Here is a 20,607-nt window from a genome sequence, read left to right on the forward strand (position 1 = left end):
ATGGAGAGGTGACTCCAGGACAGGTACATGCAGGGTAATCGCATCCCTTGGAGCGCATGAAAAATACGTCATCGGTGGGAGGAGACACGAGGCCGTAACATGTGGCTTGCACAACGTCACAAGTGGTGAATCGGCAAGGATAAAAATGAACAGGTTTTAATCTTTTGATCATATCTAAACTAGGACATAGATTTAGCAATTTTATTAGGTTGATATTTTCAGGTCAATAACATAAAGTCAATAGGCCTCAGCCTATATATACACCGACACCAAGAATATAGGTCTCCGTGAAAAATGGACGTCTTGCAATTTGTGTTCGATCTTGGTGTCTTGTTGTTTCACATTTTGAAATTCTACTGCTACTTTCTGTGGCGGTGCTTCGTCCCCCGCAGGAAGAAGACAGTCGTCGGCGAGGTGGTTGTGATAACGGGGGCGGGGCATGGCATCGGGAAGGAGGTCGCCCTGAGACTAGGGAGACTCGGGGCGAAACTTGCACTCTTAGACATAGGGAAGGTAGGTGTACGTGCGCTAGCTAGACGGTGGAATGTTCTCAGTGAAATTTTATACCGTGTCGGTGATACGTCACCGACAGCGGAGACACGAACGTCGTTCTTGTACCGAAAAAAGACTAGTTCTTTTTCTTGAAGCTAAGTACAAGCTCGGTACAGACTGTGAGGTATCAGTTTCTAATCTAAAACACCAATCTTAAAAAACTACAGGCGCTGATTTACTGAATCGACGTCAAAGATGCTTCTCTTGACGTCGTGACAACATAGTTTTATACTGGTGTATTCGTGGTTTTGTCGAAATATGCCAAAACATGTCACTTTCACGCAGTTGACCTATTTCACTCCCTCTGCTTTTTAGAAAGGAGTGGATGAAGTAGCAGACGCTATAAATGAATATGGCGGTTTTGCACGTGCGTACGTGTGTGACGTCGCCAATGACGTCATGGTGTCCGAGGTTGCCCAGCGAGTTGAGGACGAGATTGGTGATGTTGGTGTCCTGATCAACAATGCTGGGATTGCCCACTGTCATGACCTTTTGACCTTGTCTATGAAGAGGATACAGTTGACGTTTGACGTCAATATTGTCGCTTATATGCGGGTTAGTTGAATTCTGTTTCATATTTAAAGGAGTAATATGTTAGTTTGGCTCACCTTTAAGGAGTATCCTGCTTAAAAAGGTTTTTGAGATTCTGAAAAACCATTTCAGCTAACACAAATATGCATCCCGTAGAGATTTTTCAAGAAAATAAAGAATACTTTGAGGATTTTTACAAACTCAAAACCTTGTCTCGGAAAAACCTAGGCGGAGGGGGGGGGGGTTATTTGTGTTTGCTGAAAATCCCTAAACGGTCTTTCAGAAGCTCTTTAAACATATGTTTTTAAAAGAGTAACAACCACCCCAATCCTTCTTTAAAAAGAAATCAAAAATGTCGAAAAAGCCTCCTCCTCCTTTAACCACCATCTTCTTCTTCGTCTTTTCAGATGGTGAAAACCTTCCTACCCAAAATGATACACACTAACCGAGGTCACATCGTCAACATGGCATCCACTGCGTCGTTTCGTGGCACCCCATTTTTGGCAGACTATTGGTGCGTATATACATATAGAGAGAGGTTTCGAAACATGCATCCTCTCTGTACCCGTCGTTGCCTTTACTGTTCACTCCAGTTGTTTAGGCCTATTTGGTTTTATGAAATTCGTTAGTCGAGATATCGAAGGTTTTTTAGCCCTAATCATCACATTGCATACCTCTTGCCGTACAGCGCATATATTAAAAGTCCCCAAAATGGGGCCTGCAGTTTTTGGCCGATTTGCGATGCTTGAAAGTGAACCTCCCTGGTGGTATACTCATATCCCATACCTCACGTGAGATTCCGTGAATATGATTGGCTGATACACGTCACGTGACCGTGTGGTATTCGCAATGTTGCCCGCTCCAGCCGGTCGACATTTTGCCAGCATGTCTCCCGGCGTGTCGACACTCTGCATGTAACTCTCCGCGGCGGGCAATATTTATATAACAATGCCAAGAGTGTGTCGTTTCTCTTGGCAAAATTGACAATCATACGATACTGCCAAATACACACTGACATCACGAGCATTTCTGTCGAATTTAGATCGCATGTTATAAGTTGATATGTGCCGCGACCATGATGTAACCCTGAATATATCTGTAGGAACGGCGCATGCACCCCTTTAAATCTTCCGTTTCAGCTCCACGAAATTCGCCGTCCGGGGCTTCACAGAGGCGTTGAGAGAGGAAATTAGGCTCCTTCACGGAAAGGACATCAAGGTGACCTGCGTGTTTCCCTTATTCGTGAACACTGGCATTGTACCGCTCCAACGCATGAAAGTCGGCAAGTAAGTGAGTTTTTTGCCCCCCCCCTCCGGCTCCACCCCTTACTCAGCATCAAAATTCGAAAATGACCATCCTTTCTAGGGATTTAATCCTCCTTCTCGGGGACCTACATGTATTGTTAAAAAAATCACCTAGTTTTTAACCCCTTTATTTCATGTCATTTTCCTTTTATGATTTTTTTTATCCTGAAAACAATGCAAAATGAATAAAGTACACTTTTGAATAAAAAGCACTTAGCCGGGGTATATGCGTAGCCGGGGTATATCTTTTTGATTAGAATTGAAAACCCTTGGTGGTCAAGATGCATGAAAATACATGAACATGGAGAACATGTTGTAAAATCTGCTATTCTTTGTGTAGGATAGGGACCATCTACAGCCCAGAGGATGCAGCTGATTTCATCGTTGACGGGATACTTCGCGAGGAGAAGGAAGTTTACATACCAAAGTGGTTCAGATTTCTAGCAACCCTAGCAGGGTAGGTATCCCCTTTCCCCGCGGACAAAGTCACAGCCAGAAGGCCGTAATAAGATCACTTGAAAATTTGAGGACTAAATTTGTGATTTGCGTTCATTCAAACTCATGACTCCTGGGGCAGTCAAGTTCTTCATCCTTATCGTATCTTCTCATGCGACGGGACGAGGCCGGTACCCTGCGTCCGGAGTGTAACAAGCTCAGATTAGCAAGCAATCTCCGCAAACCATATGTTTTGGTTGCAGTGACATACTCATAATGACAGCATAAGACAAATTTCTCGCCTTTGCGGTGATCATCGGAGGTACACCTGCAACAAGAACCTGTCATCGCCACGACAAGCGATCAAACTGAGCGTACCTGTTTTACTCGATCAAGCTTTTGATCGCCCACAGCAGCGACAATTATCCCAGTCGCTGCAACAAAGATCTGTAGTTTGTGGGGCGCTTAATAAACCGTTTGTGGGGTGCTTAATTAACCGTCATCATTTTGTCATTCATATTTTTAGGTGCCTACCGTACGGAATAGTGAAGGTGATAAGCGATTTCTTTGGAGTTGGCGTCAGTGCAGACACGAAACATACGCACCCGGAATGATTTGACAGACAATAGGCAGGTTCCATATACGAATAACGACGAACTACGAACAACGAAGGCCTCCTTGTGCCAATGCATTTACGTGACACTGTCTCGTGAATCATCTTCTAACTACAGGAAGCTTTAAGGAGACACACTCTTAAAATGTATTAGTAAAAACAACTAATTTGGTAGTTGCTATTGCACCAACTGTGAAATTAGTAAAACCGAACCATTAATTAGCTGTTTCAACTGAAAAAGTAGTAAAATCTAAATAGTTTTAACTATTTAATTTTAGGAGTGCGGGAACTTTTCAAAAGAAGTCGTGCATCAACTACCTACATACGTTGTATACGTAGCTCTTCGTACTAAGGGATGCGAAATCTGCCTCCGCTTGAAGCGACTGTCGGTCTTGGCTTTGAGGACTGTATATATGGTGCTTTCTTTTGAAAAATGTTTTGTTAATTTGGCCCAAAACCGCTTTCAATGGCCAAAAAGTCGCATATAAAATCAAAATGTAATTTTCAAATACATGTATGTACCTCATTTGATTTATTGATTCAACTCGTCGCATCTTAACCAAACAAACTCGACGATTGGCTCTATACTGTGCAAGTCTGAGTTCGACCTGCATGGTCCTGTCTCGTCCAAGACGCGGTCTCAGTTGTGTCTGGTCCCATCTAAAAGTGGGTCATCGTCTCTGAGACTACCTACTAACCTGGCTCAATTATGATAAAATAGAAGACACTGTGTCGTTCTTCCAAAGGACACCTGTCTATTCACAGACATTTCCCAGCAAAAATCGAGAAATCCGAAGCGAAACAGCTTTTGTGCCAAGGTGCCATGTACTTAAAGTGCGTACGCGAAGGAAGGGGTCAAAACATTGAGGCAAATTTCGCGTACCACGCTGGATGGGGGAGCAGTCAAACATTTCTAAACTAGATAAACTGCTCCGTGCGATCTATATGCGTGCGAATGGGTAGTAGGTCTACAGTCCAGCACTTTAAAAAATTCGCTTTAGACTTTTCTTATTTCTCGTTTAAGTCCTATATTTGCTTTACAAGTTGATTTTCATCACAAATGTCAAATAGAATTCAAATTTTTAGGTACACAATTGTAATTGTGCTAATAACATATGGTAAACACAATTCTGTTGTGTCATATTGGATTCAGTTGCAAAACAGGCATGGAAGAGGAAATAGCAGAATCGTTTGAGTGTACCATATGTCAAAAGGGATATTCAAGCAAGTGTAATCTGTATCGACATATGCGAACACATGAAGTTAGCAAGCATGTATGGGGTATATAAAAAAGCCTTTACACGCCCAGACTATTTGGAGAGACAAGTTCGCACAAGCTGGATGGCAAATTGGAATGTCCTGTTTGCAGTCAAGAGTTTGATAGAGGAGACAATTTGAAACGACACATGAAACTTGTCCATGAGAAGCAAACAACAAAGGCCGCAGACACACCATCAACATCTGGGGAAGATAAGAAGTCATCCAAGTCGAGGAAACGATTTTGCAAATGTTGTGAGGTGGTTTGGATATGTCTTGCAAATCTAAGGCCAACAGTTACATTCTGTTTTGGTGAGATCTTTATTGCAGTTGGGGATTTTTTAAAGGCTCGCGCCGTCTGCCCGTTTACATTGGTCGTCTCTTGAATGAAAATGACACACTACACTGCCGTACCAGTACTCCAGTGAATATATGTGAACGAACGGCGATCCCCTTTAAACATCATGGCAGAAGTGGTCTTCAATCTACTCCCTCTCTCGATATGACGAAGGAGTATAAAAAGGCTGAATCTCAGTATGCCCTTTAACTAATTCTGATTGAAGAAGTCACGGCCTGACAGAAATACTTTTCCACCCCAATGTAGCCTCGAGAAATCTTGCCGCTGATACGAATCATCCTCGGAAGTACTCGAACGCGCGGAATCAGTGCATGCTGCAGTTTGAAAAGGTTTGTTTCGTTGGTTTTCTTCAAGATGCAATAATGACAATGATGATAATGAAAATAATAACATGAACATGAATGAATAGATAACAAGTTAATAAAGAAAAAAAAATTGTGGCAGATTCACCGAGAATCGAACCCGTGACCAGCCGAACCACGGTTTAACACTCTAAGAGCTACACCGTCAAGGCTTTCATGTTCACATGGGGATTTTATTTGCCTGTTATCAACGAGCCAGGTGATGCATGACCAGATGACATCCCTCTAATACCATTCAAGTCGTCGCCATATTGAAAACGCGCCGCAATTGTGACTAGTTCGCGCAGGTGGCAGAGTGATTTGCCGAAATAGTTCCAAGTTATCTTATATTTCGATGTTTGTACAGATTCTTCTCAATATATCGTATTTATATACCTCAGTGATATAAAAGACAATGCTTGCAGTTGATTTTACGTTTGAATGGCCTTTTTGAAAAAGTTTTTATAATCGAGGTCAACAGGGTCAAAAGAAATAGTTTTTGGCGCCAATGATGTCAGCGACATGGCGGATTTGTTCTAAAGTTCGAGTCGATTTTCTGCCGATACGTACTGTACCGGTGTATAAGTTTAAAATGTCCTAGGATAGAATGCCGGGAAACAAAGGATTCTATTATGCGCTTCAATATCTGAGCTATTGACGGTCAGGGTCTCAATAGAACCATTGCAGATTACAATAGGGCCGGACAATTTTTCCAGGGGGGCATTTGTTACCGTTACACCGGCTGTGATTTGAAGGGACAAATTAGGTTTGGGATCTGGGTGGTTTGGATCTGTCTTGCAAATCTAAGGCCAACAGTTAGCCTACATTCTGTTTTGGTGAGATCTTTATTGCAGTTGGTGATTTTTTAAAGACTCACGCCGTCTGCCCGTTTACATTGGTCGTCTCTTGAATAAAAATGACACACTCCACTGCCGTACCGGTACTCCTACGGCACCCTAATGTGCCACCACACTGCACCCTAATTTGACTTGGGCCGGGTGCTATGAAACAAAATGCTATGAATAACTCGAGGTAAATGAGGTTCCAATGCTTGGATGTTGCTCCACTCATTCATCACTGTCCAGTCTGCTAGTTGGCCAGAAGAAATAAGTCAAGGTAACTCATACTGCAAGTACATACCTGAAGAAAGATTTCTATGGCACCCTAATGCTAGGATTATGGTGCCCAGTGGGTGGCACTAGCACCTCAAGAGTGCAGTTTGAGATACCATGACTTATTTCTTTTGGCTAACACCATTTTTTGTCGGAAAAGGGCCCAAATCTGCATGAAAACGATTTTTTTCCGGATAACTTGTCAAGTCAACTTCATTTGGGTCATCGCCAGGTGTCGTTGTAACCACATATCGGCACACTATCAGTACGGACGGCACTTCACTGGCCTCTTTCACAGAAAAGTGTCCTGATTATAGAGGTCAATTTGAATAGGCCTTGATAGATATTACCTAAGCAAACAAAATTAGTGTCTTCAATAGAGAGAGAGAGAGTGTCCTGTTGAAAGCGATGTCTGCCAGGTGATAAAATGTGTCCTCTTTTCAAGATTGCGGGATGTCTTTCCAAAGAATATGTCGGTGAACAGATGGTAGATGGGATTCTCCGCGAGGAGGAGGATGTCTTCATACCTAAGACGTTTCGATAGTCACAGCTTGACCATGTACATGTACACATTAAATATCTTGGTTGTGCCAAAGTCTATACAGATGAATATGTTGACTGTTCCCTTCCCTTGTCCGTCATGAAAATCTTGGTTGAACCATAGTCCCATGCATGAATGAATACCTTCGTTGTGCCACAGTCCCGTAGATTAATGGATATCTTGCTTGGACACAGTACCCTATGAATGAAATCCTTGGCTGTGCCAGTCCCCAATATGAATGAATACCTTGGTTGTACCTCAGTCCCCAATATGAATGAAAATATTGGTTGTGCCCCAGTCCCCTTTATAAATGAATTCCTTGGCTGTGCCACAGTCCCCAATATGAATGTATACCTTGGTTGTGCCACAGTCCCCAATATGAATGGATACCTTGGTTGTGCCACAGTCCCCAATATGAATGGACACATTGGTTGTGCCACAGTCCCCAATATGAATGGATACCTTGGTTGTGCCACAGTCCCCAATATGAATGGATACCTTGGTTGTGCCACGGTCCCCAATATGAATGGACACATTGGTTGTGCCACAGTACCCAATATGAATGTATACCTTGGTTGTGCCACAGTCCCCAATATGAATGGATACCTTGGTTGTGCCACAGTCCCCAATATGAATGGATACCTTGGTTGTGCCACAGTCCCCAATATGAATGGATACCTTGGTTGTGCCGCAGTCCCCAATATGAATGTATACCTTGGTTGTGCCACAGTCCCCAATATGAATGGATACCTTGGTTGTGCCGCAGTCCCCAATATGAATGTATACCTTGGTTGCGCCACAGTTCCCAATATGAATGGAGACCTTGGTTGTGCCACTGTCCCCAATATGAATGGACACCTTGGTTGTGCCACAGTCCCTAATATGAATGTATACCTTGGTTGTGCCACGGTCCCCAATATGAATGGATACCTTGGTTGTGCCACAGTCCCCAATATGAAAGGATACCTTGGTTGTGCCACAGTCCCCAATATGAATGTGTACCTTCGTTGTGCCACAGTCCCTAATATGAATGTATACCTCGGTTGTGCCACAGTCCCCAATATGAATGTTTACCTCGGTTGTGCCACAGTCCCCAATATGAATGTATACCTCGGTTGTGCCACAGTCCCAAATTGGCTGTGCCACAGTCCCCAATATGAATGGACACCTTGGTTGTGCCACAGTCCCCAATATGAATGTATACCTTGGTTGTGCCACGGTCCCCAATATGAATGTGTACCTTGGTTGTGCCACGGTCCCCAATTTGAATGTATACCTTGGTTATGCCACATTCCCTATATGAATGGATACCTTAGTAAAAAGATACCAGTCAGGGTTGGTTCTGTGAATTTTTTCCTCCTAGCCACTTTTTAGCCCAGTGGCTGTCACTTTTCGCCATTGAGTCAGCTCGAGCCATTGCCGATCGTTTGTCCTTCTTGGGGCCGATCCAGCCACAATAACATGTGCGAGATTGGCAGCCAGCCAGTAATGAGACGAGCAAATCAACGAACGATTCGAGGAACCCGTGACCGGAGACTCCATGGCAACGAAGCGAGCGGGAAACTAACCGATAATGCATGCGTAAGGCGACCAGCAGCGCCACCAAAATCACCGTAGTGGTAACGGGAAGAACTACAATGCAAACGATAGCAACCACGTGTGATAGCGCGGCCGCCCGCAAATATGAAAAAGTTTGACTGACTAACGATAGTTCCTTGGTGCATTTGGTGTGGAAGTGGATCTTTTTGATAGACTTTGATCAATTTTCGCACAACACTATTACTCTCTCGCCAAATCATGGCAATTCAAATTGAATTCACAAAATTTTTAGCCAGACATTGTTTTACATTCGCCACGCAGTGCAGCATTCGTAAGTGGCGAAAATGCGAATGGGCGCGCCAACCCTGCCATTACAAGAGGATGACAAAAAAATCAAATGGAACAAACATATTCAAACACCTGTAAATCTATCTTTATTCCAAGTTGTTTGGAATGTAACATAAATGGTCAGCAAGAAACAGAGGAATACAATAAAGTTTCATTTACATGAATGTACTTGTACCTGTGAAACAAACCCCCCACCAAAATTTGGCGTACGGTGGGTTGAAGAAATCACCAAGTTACTTTGGATTGAACCAGTTCACAGGCAGTTTCGAATTCAGTAGATTAGACTTAAATATCTAAAGTGACTGAGCCCAAGTGACTCTGACAACAGAACCCTTTAGATGTCTGATACAAATATCTAAAGAGACTGAGCCCAAGTGACTCTGACAACAGAACCCTTTTGACGTCTGATACAAATATCTAAAGAGACTGACTCTGACAACTGAACCCTTTAGATGTCTGATACAAATATCTGAAGAGACTGAGCCCGAGTGACTCTGACAACTGAACCCTTTAGACGTCTGATACAAATATCTGAAGAGACTGAGCCTGAGTGACTCTGACAAGAGAACCCTTTAGACGTCTAATACAAATATCTAAAGAGACTGAGCCGGAGTGACTCTGACAACAGAACCCTTTAGACGTCTGATACAAATATCTAAAGAGACTGAGCCCGAGTGACGGATTGGAGGATTGTTTCTTGAATGACACAGATTGTTCTTTTGTCACTAACCATGGCATTAACTTAACCTGGCTAAGTTAATTCAGTTAGACATATCGCCAAGTAAACACCAGCGTTTGTGACAATGTGTTTTGAACAACCTGGCCCAGAACCACAGCAGGCTTTATCTAAAATCATCTAGAATTACCCAGGAATTATTCTGGAATATCAATCAACTGAACTACGGACCTACTAATAGAACCTACTGATAGTAATTTTTAAACCCTTTTGCTGGAGATCCTCCCTAAAGCATTGATCCATACCCAAATCTTTATTTCTATTAGAAGTTGTTGCCTAGTACAGAGAATCCCAGATGTTTTTATCGCATTGGTCCAGAGCGCGGGAAACCCCAGTCGTTTATTCATCAGATCATTAATATTGGATGTGAGTCTCAAGAATTCTGCACCTGATAAAACTTCTGGCGAAAATGAACAATGAAGTTGGTAGTTTTTTTTCTGATGAGGTATCACTGAGCTGTCGATGAGGGAGTTACTACTTAACATTTGGTGGAAAAAAATCTTAATTTCAGATGGAAAATTTGCCAGCGAAAGGGTTAGACCTAGGGGATGACTCGGAAAAAATGTTTTAGTCCTATAGTACACTACATGAGAAATATTAAACTAACATATTCAGCGGAAAATGAAAATCAATTCAACATTCTATCAAAGCCATTGACATACTTCAATGAACCAAAAATGAACAAAAAATGATCGAATGAGTTATAGATACAGAAGAACTACACAATACAATGGATTTTGAACCCATTTATGCATCCTATTCATGTATTCCGCATTTGACTCTGGATGGTAAAGACAACCAATTGAAACAACCAATTCAGGTCCAAAATTAGTGCTCTCATTGAAGGTGTCTGCTAAGAAAGGCTCCACTGTGCATCCATTTTTCTTCCATTACAATGAATTAGAAGGCATTTTAACAAGGCAATAGTGAGAAATATGTGATGACTGATATAACAAGGCAAAAGTTCCACATACTAGACATGGCTTCCTTTGTTCAAATGAGTCCTTGGTTTTTGTGTGTCTTTTAAAAATGCAGTTTCTGACTATTGTTTGCTAAAATACTTTCAAATAGATAGATCTGTAGGAAATGAAAAGGTCACAAAGAGAGCTACCCAATCTCATTTTGATGCAGACCCTGCACACACACCTTAGTTGTCGGAAATGAGTACACTGGAACCTCCCTTCGTGGACACCTCTCTAATAAGGCCAACCTCACTATTAAGGACACTAGTTTTGGTCCCAAATTGGTTGTTTCCATTCAATTTGACCTATCTAATCAGGACACCTCTCTATTAAGGACAGCACTTGACAGTAACGAGGGTGTCCTTAATAGAGAGGTTCAACTGTTTTACTCTTTGTGATGATCTAAGCAAGGAGTTTTTACATTGTACCAGACGGGAACTGAATACCAAAATTTCTGGCGACTTTAGCCTGAGCAATGGCAGCATCGAGGAGTGAAAACAGGTGAGACATCTCAATCTCAGTCTTGGCGAGTTTGATGGCTTTGTTGAAATGTTCAATAGCTCCGTCAAGATTGCCCCTGGAATACAAAATATGATATTTGAAATTGAAATTTTCTTTCTTAAACATTCTTGCATCTGCCCGAATCCGGCCAAGCTGCCTCCATTTTACCAATTGAACTATTAAGCATGCAGCATGCCCCCTTTTCAAATTTCATGCCAATGTAGCCTTGCCATTGACAATCATAATTTTGCGGGAATTGGCATTATAACTCTATTCAATATGACGGCATCAGATGGGTTAAAAATTTCAAGCAGATCTTGTTGCTTTTTTAGTGATTTTTTTTGCTTAAGTTGCTTAATACCTTGGCGGTGACTCAAATCAATATTCTGGTCAGGAGCAACAAAAGCTTCATTGAAATCCTTTGTGGCTGGTGGAATCTTGACAAGGGAGCCTTTGACAAATTTAAAGATCTTGCGACAAGAGATTCAAACAATTTAATTGTGGCCAATAGACTGGTACAGTAATCTGAATCGCTACTGTTAACACGACTTTGCCTCACCTTTGAACTTCAATGGTTCCCAAAGTCTCGTAGGCAAATTCACATTTGTCGTCGACCTCAATTGCCTTGGTGATTAGTTTGGCGGCTCCCTCCATGTCCTGCCTCCACTGGATACGTAATAATCTGAAACAGAATAATGATGATAAATCAGTGTTAGCCGATCCCTGAACATTGCCTAGCTGCACCCAGCCATCCCACACCCAGGGGCACAGTGCAATTGTGCCCTTTTTATCACCAAACTCTGCCCTCAGCCCCCTGGCCCTGAACACTGAAAAAATTTACGCCCAAGGACTGGCGTGGGAAACACTTCCCGCAGTCGAGTGCACCCCAGGTCGAACTTTACATCACCTCTGAAGAAAATACCCTGCTCCGATGACACTTACCCTCTATGAACATAAATGTTAGCATTATCCGGCTCGATTTCTAGGGCTTTGAGGAAGAACTCATCAGACTTCTCGAACAACTGCTGGTCACACAGTGACTGGAATAGAAGGGAAACGTCATGAGTAGAGGTCCTGATTTTATAGGGAGACCACTGGTACAAGCAAGACACTCAAGTGAACCATAAACTGCTTCGTTTTACGAATTAGATACTATTTAACTGAGGCTCCTTGTGTACCAGGTGCCTTTGCCAGGGCAGGAAAAAAGCCCCACCAAGTGAGAAACATAACCCTGCATAGACTCTATCTCTTGCCGAAGACAAAGTCACTTGGACAATGAACCCAACTGGTGCTCATCCTGCCTTGGAGGAGGACTACCCAACACCTCCAAGAATCAGAGTATCACTGCCACTAACAGAGGAGTGTCACTGCTCTGCAATTTCCCATAAGTTTCCTGCTCAGCAGTGTTAACCACTGAGGTTATGAGGCTCTGATTATTGGTGTCAAAGTGAACTCTTACCTGGCCATAGAGTGCGAATCCCTCGGCACATTTGGGGAATTTATGAACGGTTTCTTCGAATGATTTGATAGCCGACTGGAGCTGCATGGGACTGTGAATGGTAAACGCATATCGATACTCTGAAATCAAAAGACGAGAGATAAATTCCATTCCATTTCGATCCAATTTGGAGAGAGAGACGTGTGCCAATGATACACAGAACCAGACACAAATAAGTGCCAAAAATAGTCAAATTTGCCAACTTTCAGCACCACGAACAATTCACAGTGGCCACATTTACTAAATCAGATCATCTAATTTTCATTTTTGTAGAAATTCTGCAACTGCTGCCAAAATCTAATGGTTATGCATTAGAGTTGAAATGTTAAAAGTTAATTGGGTTCCCAAACTGCAATGATTAACAGTTGCAAACATTGCCCGATCTACAGTCACTGGGATGACAGACAACTGGCCCACCACCACCAGTCGTGTGGAGGTGCATGACAAACTTTTCAATCAAAACACTCCCTGGACTACTGAGCTATCTAAGAATATAAAGACAAGTTTTTCAAGACAGCCTACACAAGGGATCATACAAGTAAGCAAATAAACAGCTCCTAAACCTTTTCAGGACAAGAGGCCTAGCTGTAAGCCTGAGGTAAAAAAAAGTTATCCATGACTCCATGATGCAAACATTTTTACTCTTTTGCAGACATGAGCAATCTCCATGATTCTTCTTCCTCGTCTTCTACTTTCAGCCATTCTCTACCTCTCCATGACGAATTTAGCATCGAGTTGAAAGGTTGTTCAGCAGACAGCTTCGTTTAAAGACAAGCTACTTGGGAAACATCCTTCAACTCAACGTCTTTGATGATTCTGATCTACCCATGTCTCGGTTGATACGAATCCGGAGCCTACGACTTCCTTGATGAGAATTTGCTTCAACGATTGTTTTTAGCATCAGGCCAGAAAAAGAAAGCAATGTTCAAAAGTAGCTAGCTCGAGAATGCTAAGCTACTTGGTGAACATCCTGCCCCTGCTGGCCTGGAAACCATCTACGAATCGCCGAATATCCCAACAACTCTGTGAACTGTGTTATTGTATAAATAACACAGAGTCCTTTCTTCTCCTTTGTGTTCAACTGGGCAATTTAATTTTCACAATATTTGGTCCTCCAGAGCAAGGCAGTGTGACACAAATCTGCCTCTGTTCCCCATAGCTTCCTTGGAGAGATGTGGACTCCTCATCAGTAAAGTTTCTGAATGATTTTAAATAATTCTAAGTTCTACAGAGAGCTTAAGCATAGAACTTTTCATTTCTGCTCTCAAATCAAACCCTTTGCCAGAGGAAGATGAAGAGAAATCCCCCCAAAATCGGAAATGTGGGCGAGGGTGAAAAGTCAGCGATAGCAAAAGGAAGCCGTTTAGCACCAGAAGTAGCACACTGACTACAACCAAAAATGACGCATTTTGTGCCCTCTATGAGTCAAACGGCAGGCACAACGAAACACAGCCGCAGTTTCCACTAAAGATTCTATAATCTAAAATTGACATTCAGTGGAGAAGCGATACAAAAGTCTACACATTAAAGTGATACTATGATGTGATTTACAACTTTGCGGAAATACGTCCGTTTTTAATTGTTGATCACAAATGTAAAGCTCAAATTTTCCATTTTTGATTAGATTTATTATAAAATCGCTGAATGTAAACCACCGCGACCGCGAAAATGTTCATGTTGTGACGTCATCAACGAAAACGACATCGAAGTGAGCCGTCCGGGCGGGATTAAACCATCAATTTCTAGAAAATGTGCATTTCGATTCGAAAACCTTACCGATTTATGAGATAGTGACGTAGTCATTTGTCAAAAACAGCTAAAACATTATATGGTGAAATTTGACACGAGTTACCATTTAAGCAAACGAAATACAAAGCAGGTAAGCAGTGTTGGTTAGGAAACGTAAAGCACGTCCAAAAAGCAGCTTTGTCAACTACAAAAACTACTTGTCAAACATCCTTACGCTTCCGTACCGTCCCATCACCGTGAAAAATCCCGACACCAAGCTGGCAGCGACTGAGAAAATGTTCCAACCTACCTGTCGTGACCTAAATCATTGTTCTTTTGAGCACTGATGCCTCCTTTTGCACCAGGCCAAATTGAATGACCTTTGGATAATATGGCTAATATATGGTGCCATGATATGGTGAGCAAGTACCGGTACCTTTTTACAGCTAAAACACATCTTGCCGAGCTGTTCGATCAGCGCTACAATACAACCTATTTCTAACCGCTTCTCATTTCTACACCTCGGTAGAAAGAGTCCTGCCTGAGTCTCAAGCCGACTACAATTTAATCTATATCTATTCTAAATGACAATCATCAACAGCTTGGGAATGTTTTTGAAGTTGAGGGTCTCTGCTAGGAATGCCTGTACGCGCACAAACTACTCTTCTATGCATCTTAGCCTATATAGGCCTAGGCTACAAGACCTAAATATCAGGTAAAACAGACCTACTATAAAAATGACAACAATCAAAATACAATGAAAAGATATCAGAAACTTTAAATAGCTAGATACAAATGAAATCCATAATAATCCCAATCCACTACCCTCGGAGGTCCTGTATCAAAGGTACTTTAAATAGCTGAGCTCAGGAATGTGACCAGATTGACAGTGGTGTTGCACAGCACTAGGTTATCCAACCAATGCTCGTCACGGTGTCAACTAAAGCCTGTCAACTATGACACCGGCTGCCCAGGGCTGCGTAATATTACTGTTTGTGATGGCACTATATTACAGTTTAGTGACAAGAGGTCATCCAAGTACCTTTGGGAAGATCTATCTAAAACCACTACACCTCTAGGTCACCTCACCAACCTCTCCCCAACTTACCAGCGTAACATTTCTGCACCTGAGCGATGGGGAAATTCGGGTTTAGCTTGACACATTCGTCAAAATCCTTCAACGCCTCTTCAACACGTTCGAGGAGAAGATGGAGTTGGCCTCGGTGATGGTAGATGTCGGAATTTTCTGGGTCGTCTTTGGCGGCCGCGGCAAAGTCGGCAAGAGCAGCTTCCTTTTCTTCGTTTTGCATTTTCAGGCTTCCCAATTTGATCAAGGCGTTCGTGCGTATCTAGAAGATGGAAAATAACTACAGTGGACCCTTCCTTAGAAGACACCTCTCTAAAGGACACTAGTTTTGGTTCCAAATTGGGTGTTTCCATTCAATTTGACCTCTCTAATCAGGACACCTCTCTGATAAGGACAGCACTAATCAGTCTCAATGGTGTCCTCAATAGAGTGGTTCTACTGCACTATTATTTTTCACATTTGTCCATCAACAATGAAAATATATGGCATATGAAATAAGATAGCAGTCATATTTTTACGGGTGTGTGGTATGCAAGCGGGCCAAATCAAAATGAACTAACAGTGCTCTCCTTAACATAGGAATTCCTTTCAGGCGGTCACGTCTGCACCAAGTGAGAACTGAACACGACATACCTGTTGGTCCAGGTTGTTCATATCCAGAACCCTGTCAAGGTCTTTCCTAGCTTCGACACCCTCTCCCAGCAGTAGGTAGACGGTTGCACGCAACAGCAGAGATTCAGCAAGATAGGGACTCATTTCATTCTCAATCTCTTCAGTGCATAGCTTTACGATGTTGTCGTACACGCGTGCAGCAAGGCACTGCTTGGCTTGCTGATAGGGGCTGAAATCATAACAGGGAAAACGCTGATCAAGACACATCCCGCTGGCCTAGTGGTTTAAGGCAGGAAACTGGAGAAAAGGAGGTCGTACTTCTAGCCCAATTGCCGTCGGTAGCTCTTTCCAATGCAACCATTTGGTTAGCCGTCAGCTATTTAGATATATAATGCAGACTATTCGTCAGGCGCCTGGCATTAGAGATAGGAGTTCGAAAGTATCGGGTGTCTCATAAGCCAAATCTGGCTAACCGCTTCGGAGTGACACTATATAAGGATTTTGAGAGATGGGTTCTTAGCAAATTCGATTCTGACTAAATACAAAGGCTGAACATGCTTGGGAAGACCGCCAAGTGGTTTACCTTGAATCTTTTCCATCAATGTCTTTTTCGGTCGTGTCGTTCGCCTGGACTTCAATATTTTCAATGTCGCTTATGGAATTCATAATGGGATCGTTGGCGAAGGCTGAGAAATATGTTCTGATGAATTGCTGGGATGGAAGAATGGGTCGACGATTCTGAAACGCAACAAGGACATTTTCATCGTCCTAACGTTTTAAAAAATTTGTTGATATAGGTTTATTGTATCGAAAGTATTCTTGCAGCAAGACCAGTTCAGGGGGAACAAAGCCTCAGTTAATATCTCCGCATTCACCACAAAATGTGACCAAGGGCCACTGTAGTGATGTGGAAGTGTGCCGGCCTCGCGTTTGAGAGATTGCAAGTTACACACGCAGCTAATTTCTCATTGATTCAGAACACATAATACACCAAGCATTGAAGAAACAGTCATAGCAAAGAGCATTATTTCCCTCAAATGTTTCAGAGAAACAACTCCGAGAGACCAAATTTAAAGTCGTCGTTTTCCTAATACAAACCATGAATGCTTCTTTTGCTTTCGTTCGTCCGATTTCCTTCAGGACTCGATCCGCCATACGCAAGCTCATTTGATTCTGGAATCCTTCCAAGATACACACGGCAGTCACATCTGAAAATATCAGTACAGTATCAATACAAACACAGCTAAACATTTTAGTACTCAGTTTGACTGTTACATACAAGAAAACTACACTACATGCCCGTCTAGCTTTAGATTTTCAAGTCACTCAATTCGGATACTCTCCAACAAAGAACCTTACAAATTCCAAAAGACAGCATAATCTCTTTTTTGTTTTAGTCTGCGACACAGGCAGCAAACTCAAGTGGACATGAGTGCGTGTTCCTTTTCCACATCACTTTGCCTGAGGCTTCTCATGTCAGCAGGGCCAACTCAAGGGAAATTCTCAAGGAACTCTTACCTTCTAGACTCTGTGAAAGATCATTCTCAGTCTCGCAGGCCTTGGCTCTTCGAAATAAAGCCTTTGTATAGCGGCTATTGTACTCTAAAGCCTTATTACAGTCTTCTATCACTTTCTTGGTATTTTTCTAGAAGGACAGAAACAAATGCATAAATTAGTCATTGATAGAATCACCAGAATAGCTATCATCGACCAAGAGTGATAGGGCAGAGCAAGTTACCATCTTCCAATTCTGGACCCTGCCACTCTTTTCTTTCAAAAATTCAAAGTTCTACAGAGCTAAGGCAAATATCTTTCCATTTCTGCTGTCAAATTATAAACCATATCACAACAACGGATCTGTATTTCTGTCCAGAGCATCACGGCGCATGCTGTGAAGGACCAAAACACTGGTCTGATCCATCTTGAGGCAATCTTTAGAAACTGCATGATTCTTGTCATTCCTTCATTGCCACATATGAGGCCACAGAATGTTGTTTTATACCCTTTTTCGGAGAAGCAAAAATGGAAATATAAGATATGCCACATCATTGACTAGTGAATTTCAACCTACCAACTGTTCATAACCAGCAGCTCTGTTTTGATAAAACGTCGACAGCTCTGTCTTGTGTTCCGCAGGACATATCTTGATGGCCTCGGAGTAGCATTCAATAGCCTTGTCATATTGACCAGCCTTGAAGTACTTGTTACCCTTGTTTTTAGCCGCATTAGCTTTCTCAACAGGAGTAAGTGGCTTCTGTAACAAAATGAAAAAGAGAAGTTGGTCAGTAATGTAAGTGGTCGCTAAAGCCTTCAACATTACTGATTATGGAAAAGGAAGGTTGTTTTAGCGCTGAACTAGTATTAATGACGAACAGCTGTGTTTGAATTTCTTCTTCTTCTGCATTCTCGATCTAAGATGGCCGGTCCTGTTCTGGTGAAGAAGGACAGGTTTATATTGGTCAGTTCCTTCAAACTTCCTTCCCAGTTTTCTTCAAAAAACTGCCCACAAGACCAAGCATTGCAGGGACACTGCCCCTTCTACTCTAGGAAGATATGCTTCCTCTAATCTATTCTAATGTAATCATACATGCATCAACTTCAGACTGACAATGCATATTACATGTATTATCATTTCCTAGTAAAATATAACATCAACAGGAAATGATACAGGCCATGTTAGGGTGTATCATCATAAAAAGTCGTAACCTATCAATACACATATTTCTTACACACTCACATGATTTACGACATTAACGAGATCATTATCTTATGACCTGACATGAGCTGACATGACATGATACAAATCGAGGAAAACTATTATAGAAAAATATCTAGATCTACTCTACAATTACAAGCTTTAGTCATATGCCCGGGACTTGTCAGTGATACTGAAGTGGTTGATAGCGATACTTGTAAGACATGCCACAACACAACACCACATGCTCAGACTTGTGAACTAGGCTAGTCTTAGATCCTAATCAGCAGATAAAAATGAAGTGTGTCATGTCAATTTCGAAGCCAGCCCCCGGGTCTCTAGATCATTATCACGTGCAGAATACAAGAAAGGAGTGCTACTTTTTTAGGCCTAGTCATTAAATGTAGTTATCGTAGTTATGCAGGTCAATCCAAGTCAGCCTGGTCAAGCCTTGAGGGGCAGAAACATACATAACGTCGGTGGAGCAACACGACAGCCCAACAATAGGGACCAAGGCCGGGACACTGTTAACAAGCTACAGTAACTTACACTTCACAGTAGGGGGCCTACCTACCCAGTTCTATCTTCAACTTAGTTATACAAGTACATATGCTAACGTTGCGAAATATTGTATTGCCACCTCTGTGTTATATATCGCCATTCACGTCATTGGATTAATTCCTAAAGGAGTGGCGATATAACTAGCACACAATCTTCTCACGTGCACAGGTGATGAAATCCAAAGAGGTTGAGTCGAGATGACCGTCCGAGTCTCGGCGTGTCATCTGAGAGGTGGGAGTATGTCACATCTCCTGGCATTAGTTCTTTCTCAAGTGTCGAATGATCGTGAACAAGCGTTAAACAAAACCAAAAATAAGAAATGTAGGCCTACACGAGTTTTTTGGGGGGTGTCCGGATATCGGTATTACAATAATCGATAGTCGGATTTTCGCACCTGCTCTTCCTTTTTGACTGCTTCAACGTCTTTGAGCTTGTCCAGTGAAGGCTCTTCCTCTGGTTTTGCCTTCAGTTTCTTATAGTACCACAGACCCGCCAATCCTAGGGCAACAGGAGCACCGACAGCAAGGGCTACTTGCCATTTACTAAGCCCTCCCGTCACATTTTGTGCCCCCTTGGACATGTTGGACGCCATGCCAGGAAAGGTCAACTAGTTCTCTCGGAAAACCACTATCGCGAGATTTGATTGATTGATCTGAAACCTGGGAGTGCAGTCTAACTCTTCATTACGCCATTTAAATGATGTTTTAAAGCAAAAATTACACTAATAATTTAAGACCATCTAGAAAAGATAACACACTAGCTCTTTGCTTGCGGTTCTAGTGTTTAAATACTTGCAAAACTTTAGAAATTAGATTTAAGTGAAGGTACTTGTTGAAATTGTGGCTGTCTAATCACCACGTGACCTATTACGTCACGGTCACCGACCGCCCCTTTTACTCTAAAATGGCGTCCAAGAAATTGAAAGAGAAAGAAGAGGTGAGCAATTTTCTATGTTTTAAAGCGTGTAGTGCGGTAGATATTGTAGATAATGTTCATGAATATCTTGTGAATATAACCGTTGTAAAATTTGGCAGAATTTCCTCGTATTTGCAGAGTATGCAGCTTCCGAAATTTGACCTTGTCTGCGCTAAACATGCCAGAATATGCAAAATGGCGGCGTGCTCATGTAGTGAAGCCCTCCCTGTACATTTTGTACACGGCATGTACACGACCGGTGTGGTCTAGCGCTTGCATGTATGGGTCGCTGTGGAAAATTCCATGCATGATGTGGACTTTTCAACACCCCTTGTTATCACAACCTGTATTTGAATTCAACTGATGTTGATGTTTCATCTA

At 42.3% G+C, this 20,607-nt stretch overlaps 3 protein-coding genes across 6 annotated transcripts in view; 2 read left to right on the forward strand and 1 right to left on the reverse strand.

Moving 5' to 3' along the window:
* Positions 1 to 254: 254 nt before the first annotated feature.
* LOC135502308 (estradiol 17-beta-dehydrogenase 11-like) lies at positions 255 to 4,557 on the forward strand. 2 transcript variants are annotated; one of them, XM_064795031.1, is made up of 7 exons: positions 255 to 513; positions 868 to 1,107; positions 1,491 to 1,597; positions 2,223 to 2,369; positions 2,728 to 2,844; positions 3,349 to 3,451; positions 3,714 to 4,557. In XM_064795031.1, exons 1-6 carry the CDS (start codon positions 295 to 297, stop codon positions 3,434 to 3,436), a joined length of 918 nt encoding a protein of 305 aa, XP_064651101.1. In that variant the 5' UTR covers positions 255 to 294; the 3' UTR covers positions 3,437 to 3,451; positions 3,714 to 4,557. The 2 variants fall into 2 exon arrangements, with proteins under 2 accessions (XP_064651101.1, XP_064651100.1); XM_064795030.1 differs by having other exon boundaries at positions 3,349 to 4,557.
* A 4,437-nt stretch (positions 4,558 to 8,994) lies between these two features.
* On the reverse strand, positions 8,995 to 19,929 carry LOC135502511 (mitochondrial import receptor subunit TOM70-like). The gene is made up of 11 exons (XM_064795421.1): positions 19,706 to 19,929; positions 18,127 to 18,309; positions 17,574 to 17,700; positions 17,154 to 17,263; positions 16,639 to 16,793; positions 16,077 to 16,284; positions 15,465 to 15,705; positions 12,590 to 12,708; positions 12,073 to 12,170; positions 11,690 to 11,812; positions 8,995 to 11,206 (listed from the first exon to the last, which is right to left on the reverse strand). The coding sequence occupies exons 1-11, from the start codon at positions 19,901 to 19,903 to the stop codon at positions 11,047 to 11,049; spliced, it is 1,722 nt and encodes a 573-aa protein (XP_064651491.1). The 5' UTR covers positions 19,904 to 19,929; the 3' UTR covers positions 8,995 to 11,046.
* Positions 19,930 to 20,168: 239 nt separating this feature from the next.
* The window catches only part of LOC135502512 (sodium/potassium-transporting ATPase subunit alpha-like), a 41,370-nt gene continuing 40,931 nt past the window's right edge, over positions 20,169 to 20,607 (forward strand). For all 3 annotated transcript variants that reach the window (XM_064795422.1, XM_064795424.1, XM_064795423.1), the window contains exon 1: positions 20,169 to 20,247. In XM_064795422.1, coding sequence (XP_064651492.1) covers positions 20,215 to 20,247 — 33 coding nt within the window. In that variant the 5' untranslated portion in view covers positions 20,169 to 20,214. The remainder of the gene's footprint in view (positions 20,248 to 20,607) is intronic.

Source organism: Lineus longissimus, chromosome 18 (genome assembly GCF_910592395.1).
Source record: "Lineus longissimus chromosome 18, tnLinLong1.2, whole genome shotgun sequence".
In the NCBI taxonomy this organism is placed as follows: domain Eukaryota; kingdom Metazoa; phylum Nemertea; class Pilidiophora; order Heteronemertea; family Lineidae; genus Lineus; species Lineus longissimus.